The sequence below is a fragment of the Diceros bicornis genome, chromosome 35 (genome assembly GCF_020826845.1).
Source record: "Diceros bicornis minor isolate mBicDic1 chromosome 35, mDicBic1.mat.cur, whole genome shotgun sequence".
NCBI classification, from domain to species: Eukaryota; Metazoa; Chordata; class Mammalia; order Perissodactyla; family Rhinocerotidae; genus Diceros; species Diceros bicornis.
The window spans coordinates 11,167,278-11,173,977 of record NC_080774.1 but is presented as its reverse complement, the minus strand read 5'-3'; the positions used below and the strand labels follow the sequence as shown (position 1 = coordinate 11,173,977).

The 6,700-nt window shown below is 54.9% G+C and overlaps 1 protein-coding gene across 3 annotated transcripts; it reads right to left on the bottom strand.

Annotated features, from left to right (window-relative positions):
- Positions 1–1,462: 1,462 nt before the first annotated feature.
- Positions 1,463–6,490, bottom strand: RITA1 (RBPJ interacting and tubulin associated 1). 3 transcript variants are annotated; one of them, XM_058531480.1, is made up of 4 exons: positions 6,294–6,358; positions 5,991–6,132; positions 5,198–5,563; positions 1,463–2,555 (listed from the first exon to the last, which is right to left on the bottom strand). In XM_058531480.1, the coding sequence occupies exons 3-4, from the start codon at positions 5,506–5,508 to the stop codon at positions 2,048–2,050; spliced, it is 819 nt and encodes a 272-aa protein (XP_058387463.1). In that variant the 5' UTR covers positions 5,509–5,563; positions 5,991–6,132; positions 6,294–6,358; the 3' UTR covers positions 1,463–2,047. The 3 variants fall into 3 exon arrangements, with proteins under 3 accessions (XP_058387463.1, XP_058387464.1, XP_058387462.1); XM_058531481.1 differs by having other exon boundaries at positions 5,991–6,069; positions 6,294–6,355; XM_058531479.1 differs by lacking the exon at positions 5,991–6,132 and having other exon boundaries at positions 6,294–6,490.
- Between the last annotated feature and the right edge of the window lie 210 nt (positions 6,491–6,700).

Below are 6,700 nucleotides of genomic sequence, written 5' to 3'. Positions count from 1 at the left end.
AAGCCGCCATGCCCATGATGGACACATCACCCCCAGGGCGGCGGGGTGGGGGTCACAGCTGCCGGCACGGGGTGCAGGACAGGCCAAGAACTCCGGGAGGAACAGGGCTGCAGGCTCCCTTGGCCCCTGCTCTGGGACTATCAGTTGGTCCGCAATCTCTCCCCGATCCAGCGCCATGAATGCTCAGGAAGCCCGAGGGCCTACACCAGCAGCCTCACATTGGCTTTATTTGGAGCCCAGGTAGCTGAACAATGTATTTTTTTAATTCATTGCTGACATTTAAAAAATCAGGGGCTGTCACAGAAATCCAGCTTTCTGCCTTTTCTGGAGAAATCTCATCATCCAGATACCCCAGGGCTGCACATCTAGAGCTGAGCAGCAGCACCCCTTAGATGGCAGCAAGGTGGGTTGCCCCAGTCCCCACCTGCCCCAACTGCCTTCCAGACACCACGGCCTCGTGTCAGTTGCCCATCATCACACTTGTGCTTTGTTGCTTCTCTTGACGTATAGTTGGGAAGCAAGAGAGAGATTTCCGGCCCATGTCTGCTTACATGGGGGAGGGGATAAAGGCAAATGAGAGCAGGATGTTTCAAGTAAAACTAAGGAGGGAGAAAAGTAATTCTTGGTGCAAGTTCTAGAAAATTTAAACATCCTACATGTTTAAAAAGCAAAATGTGTTTGTACCAAGAGTGCAGCTGGCTTACTCCCCTCGCTACCTGCCTGACCTGGGTGGATGTCTGCATGTGCCTCCCTGCTCCCTCCCAGGCTGCTCTCCGCAAGTGTCCGCTCTTCCCTTCCCCAGGGCGGAGGAGGTGCAGAACCAGTGATGTGGCTTGCAACCGGGCTCCATGGGATCCCGGTGCTTCCTGGAGGCGCGTCAGGGTACAACGGGGACACAGAGGCCCAGAGCCGGCCCCCACCCAAATCCACCAGCCTGCTGCGGTTCCGGGCGGGCGAGGCTCCACCTGAACAAAGGCTTTGCTGTTTCTCATAAGCGACCTGGCCCAGGGTGGTGCAGCCAAGAGCAGAGCAGGAGAGGAAGGCCCGCCCACCCGCTTAGGCCGGCAGCCTGAGTGCTCTCCAGCTGCATGTGGAACTTTCTGGCCTTCCTGGACCCCTCCACTTGGCACAGTCCTAGTCACTGTGTTTTTTTTGAAAAGGTGGGAAATGTGTGTGTGTGTATATATATATCTGATTTCAAAACAAAACAACATAAGGAGCCCTAGCCCACATTCTGAGCTCGGGAACAACTAGCTGACCCACTAGTTAGTGGCATTAGCTGGAAATGGATGGGAGGAGAAGTCCAGTGCTGCTTGATGCCTGCGTTCCTGAACTCCATCACCAGCTCGCCACTGTCATGATTTCTGCCACTTCCTTGTTAGATTATTTAACTTTGGTATTTAAATCAACTCAGGCCTAACATTGGCCTTTACCCTAAGGAAAAAGGAATTAGTAAAAGTCATGGCTTTGATGAGCTACTGATATATTTAATGTATGAAAATAAATACACAAGGATTTAAATTAAAAAATGTCCACCCACATATCACCCAGATCCTTGTGTCCCCATGGTCCACACGCTGTGCCTGGGAAATCTCCTGAGGCCTCCAGGCTCAGCTGGACACTAGTCCTGAGCAGGAAGCTTGGCTGGAAGGGAGGAACAAGGAACCTCCAGGTTGGCGGTCACAGCATTAGTCACACTTGGCAGCAAGACGATGTTGTGGGAGTGATGGGGGAGGTGTAGCCCCTCGGGGGGCACCCCTGGGTTGGCACTGATACGGCACGTGGCTGTGACAGGACTGGAGACAGGCATCTCAGGGGCCCCTCAAATCCACATGGGGGTGGGGGTGGCAGGGAGCAACTACAGAATGTCAGAATAGAGGGAGACACTGCCCCCCTCGCTTTGACAGCCCCCACGAGTGCTTCTCCAATGCCTGGTGCGTACCTAGGAGATTCTGGTCTCCCCAGAGGCCCCCCTCCAGGGCCGTCCTCCGAAACCGTGCCCCTCGCTGTGACCCCATGGGCAAACCTGATGGAAGAACCAAGAAACTCACTTCCAGGGGGGCTTTGGTTTCTGGGTGGCCCCACCTTGTCGGGGGGTAGCTGGCACTGAAACACTGACTGACTGAGCCCTGGGAGTCACCAGGGGGCTCTGAAAGGTCACCCCTGACGGGGAAGGCCTGGGATTCCGGGGCCCATTTGCACGGGGGGCACTGGTGGGTGGGCGACCAGTGCTGGGGACCTTCAGGTGGGTGAGGGAATGGGAACGCTCCCGCCTCAGGGGGTGTGGAGGGTCCAGCCCATCCCTGGACAACTTCCGGGAGTCTGCAGCCACCCTGGGCCCTGTCTCCGAGGGACCAGCAGGGTGAATGGCTCGAACTGGGGTCTCTCTGGGGCGGGGCGAGTGGCTGCCCCTAGGGGTAGCTGGGGGTGTCCAGAAGAGGGCGTGGAGTTTCGCAGCATCCCCCTTCGCCATCCACGGGGCCTCCCAGCTGGCACCCTTCGGTCGGGAGCCGAACAGCGACTCATCACAGTAAGAAGGAGTGTGGCCGATCAGTCTAGTAGAGGGAAGAGAAACGCAGTGAGCTGGGGGAATGACAAACCTTAAAACCTTTACAGCACCAACCCCCCCCGCCCCCCCCCCCCGGCCCCCACAGCAGCAGAGAGGCCTGCCCCTAGATCCCAGAAGTCCTTGCTCCCAGGCAGGCACCCAGTGAGGCCACAGCCCTCCCATCTACCACTCCCCCATCTCTGCTGTCTTTCCCCTGCCAAGCCTCCAGTCCCCCCGCATCCTGCCCCCCATTCCCTGGCAGGTGCCCCCAATTTGCATATTCCAACCCCCTGGCCTCACCCATTGGCTCAGGAATGGCCACATAACCCATCTGTCCAATGAGAGTCTGCCTTAGAACGTCTGCTGAAACTACTAGGAAAGAGAAGTCTTTCTGCCACCAGCCTTGATAAGTGGGCAGGGCGTGAGGGCAAAGCAGCTGGTGGCCGCCTCACCTGGAGTGTGCGGGGGTGGGGAGGGGGGGACGGGGGGAACCGGGGGGGGACTGTGCTAAGATGCGACAGAATCCCAACGACAGTCTGAGCTCCTGTTAGATGAGCCCCAAACCCCCTTTCTCTGCTGAAGCCAGTTTGGGTAAGTTTTCCGTCACTTGCAACCAGGAGAGTCCAGATTAATATAACCTTAGTCTTCGCAGCCTTCCCTTTTTCTGGTACCCACCACTTTCCTTTTTCCCAGCGGCTTCGTCAGCTGAACCCTCTGCAGTCTGTGGCCCTCCCGAGTGAATCTGAAATTGCACAGCACAGTTCCTGGCAGGCAGAGAGGGCTCAACTTCTGTTATAAAGCCGCCTGGCCTCACCACCAGAGAAGCTCTGTAAAACTATGACTATTTCCTGAGAGCTTTTCACGGGCAGGCCCTGGACTCAGCATGTCACGTGCATGATCTCATTATTTCTCATAACACTCCCAGGAGTGAGATGTAATAATCCCATTTATAGGCAAGAAAACTGAGCATAGGTAGGGTAAGGCCCCACAGCAAGAAAGCAGTAGAGATTCAAATCCAGCCCGGCTTAGGGACCCAAGCTCTCAACCAGTAAATCAGACTACGCACCTTCTAGGCCTCTCAGCTTTAATTAGATTCATTCAGCAATTATTTTTTATTAATCCCACAAATATTTACGGCACACCCATGAGGTGTCAGGCCCACGGTTTTCGGCCAGGACAGAAAGTGCATCCCCAAACTGCAAGCCTTTGAAAAGTCAACCTTTTGCCACTTGGTTTAACTGCTAAACCATATCTGGTTGACGCCTGTGTCTGTCTAGCACCCAAATTTTTGTTCAACAACATCTCTACCTCCTTTCTCACTTGACATCCTCTACTTGTCAGCACCCAGAACAAAATTCCATCCTCCAGGTGAGCAGGGGGTTGACTGTCACCTCCCCTGTCATGGACACCATACTTCTGTTAATGCAGCACGCATTTATATCAGCGTTTCCAGCTGTGTTGTAGGTGTCAGTACTGCTAACATCAACCTGACCCTGCCGGGGGTCCATGGAAACTGTCAGGCACATCGCCCTCAACCTGACATGATAATAACGGAGTCTTGCATTTATCTTGCTGAATTTTATGTCCTTTAATCGGCCCCATTCCCACTGTCATTTCTCTCGAATAACGTATGTCCCTCCTGGCTCAGAATGGTTCCTACCTTTGACTGGCCAGTCGTTATGGAACGAATTGTGTCCTCCTAAAATTCATGTTGAATTTTAAAGAGGCAATTAAGGTTAAATGAGGTCATAAGGGTGAGGCCCTAATCCAATAGGACTGATGTCCTTACAAGAAGAGGAAGAGACCCCAGGAGTGCACACGCTCACAGAGAAAAGGCCACATGAGGACACAGTAACAAGGCAGCCGTCTGCAAGCCAAGGAAAGGCCATAAGAGAAACCAACCCTGCTGGCACCTTGATCTTGGACTTCCAGACTCCAGAACTGCGAGAAAATAAATTTCTGTTGTTTAAGCCCCCCAGGCTATGGTATTTTGTTATGGCAGCCCTAATTGACTAACATACCAGTTCTCTGTGTCCTTGCCCAAACCACTGATAACAATAAATGGGATAGAGCCCTGTGGCCCACCACGAGACACCTCCCTCCAGGCTGATATTAATCTGAAATAATCCAAATAATATAATTCTGATCTAATTACCTGACAACAATAACTATTAGCATCGGCTTCTAGTTTTCTAATTTGTTCATGAAAATGCACCAAGACCCATTTTCAAAATGACTTGCTGATATCTGGAACCACCACTTCTATGTCATTTCATGGATCCACCACATTAGTAATCTTATGCAAACTGCTCTGTGATATGGGGCAAATACCTGACCCCTCTGGGCCTCAGACGCCCCATCTGTGACATTTGGGGATGGGTATTCCACCACCACATCATTACTACCATTTATTGAGAGCTTCCTGGATGTCAGGGTACTGTGTCAAGCACTGCATACACCTCATCTCATGTAATCCTCTCAATAATCCCACTAGGTAGGGATCACGGATCCCATTTTCCACACGAGGAAAGCGCAGCTCAGAGAGGTTAAGGTGCTTGCCCAAGGTCACACAGCATGTGAACAGCAGGGCTGTAACAGGAACCCAGGCGGCTGCACTGACTACAGAAGTGCATCTCCCCACCCCATTACCTATACTTGTTCTTCTTCCTTGGTGTAAGGGTCGGGGTGCTGCCTCTGGAGGAGGTGGTCTCACAGCTCGGGTTGGCGCCTGAGGCTTGTGATAGTCCTGTGCCCGCTCCTCTGGTTCTGTTGGCCTTCTCCACCCAGGGTGGGTCAAAGTCCGGTGGGGTGGGCCGGGTGCCCGCAGGGTTGCCGAAAAGAGTCTCATCCACATACGACGGCCTGGCCTTGACCCGGCAGCCGCCCCGGCAGCGGGGCTGAAGGTGGAGGGTCTGCATCCCGCTGACGGCCAGCTCCACCGGGGTCTTCATGCTGCCCATGGTCCCAGGGGACAGCGGGCGAGCTCTGCCCGCCAGGCCCTGCCTCCAGGGCTCCCTGTGAAAGGGGGTCCGGGTGGCGCCCCGTCACCGGCAGTGCCCGCAGAGGAAGACTGGCAGTCTCCTAAGTCCCCATCCCAAGGGCAAAAGGCTCAGGTCCTCCCTCAACCAGCCCTTCTCAAAGGGGAGCTGCCAACCCCAGGAGACATTTCAGAAATTTGTTCAACTGTTCTTAATTGTCACAGTGAGGGGGGGAGTGGAGCGAGTGACAAATATTTAGTGAGTAAATATGCACTCCTAGCACACACCGTGTGCTCAACAAATATTTACAGAATGGTAGGGGATGAAGGGCAGATGGGGCCTGTGCCCATTCTGGTACCAACCAGAAAACGAATAAGCTATGAGGAGGGAGACACAGGCCGGTCTCTACGTCCCGTAAATACTTATGGGGCGGGAATAATAACTCGGATCCATCCCATGCCTACCTCGAGCAAAAAGCTTCACAAGCATTGTCTCATTTAATCCTCCCAACAGTCCTGTGAAGTAGCTTAGATTATGTCCATTCTGCGAATGACAAAACTGAGGCTTCAAACAGTGAAGTCACATGTGTAGGTCACACCTATAAGGCTAAAACAGTGGAAGCGGAATTTGAACCTGATAGGAGTCCACAATTTGTGCATTTAACCATTCTACTATTGGGGGATCACGCCGCCGCCCCCGCCCCATATTCCCCGATCCCCCAGTCGGCTGACGTCCGAGGTACCTGCATTCTTGAGTTATTTTCCTACCTGAGCATTCTGGCTCCAGGACGTAAGACGCAACCTTCAGCGCCCCCTCCCCACCAGGCCTGGACTCCTCTGCAGGGGCGCACGGACCCCCGCGGCGCCGGGTGCATCCGAGACCGCAGGTAATCTGGAGCCCAGGACCCCCGGCAGGTCAGGCGGCCCCGGCCCCCGCCCGGGCACCCCGCGCGCACCGCCACCCGGCCGCCAGGCCCTAGCGACGTGCGCCCGGCGCGCGCAGCCAACAGCAACCAGCGGAGGCGGGGCGGCGCGGCCCGAACCATTCGCGCTGGGGGGGGACGCCCCGTTCCGGACGCCCCCGGACTCCCCCAAAGCCGCGGAGAGGGGCCTCTCGCCCGTCAGGGGGGCGTGTGTGTGCGTCTGAGCGCTTGTGTGCCTTCCCTCCGGGGGCT

What these genes read in the sequence shown, in the direction of transcription:
- RITA1 (XM_058531479.1), bottom strand. Translation starts at nt 6,400, where the DNA reads ATGCACCCGGCGCCGCGGGGGTCCGTGCGCCCCTGCAGAGGAGTCCAG. An exon ending in CCTGGAGCCAGAATGCTCAG is followed by an intron (nt 5,564 to 6,293) that starts GTAGGAAAATAA and finishes CCCCTTTCACAG; the next exon opens with GGAGCCCTGGAGGCAGGGCC. An exon ending in AGGAAGAAGAACAAGTATAG is followed by an intron (nt 2,556 to 5,197) that starts GTAATGGGGTGG and finishes TCCCTCTACTAG; the next exon opens with ACTGATCGGCCACACTCCTT.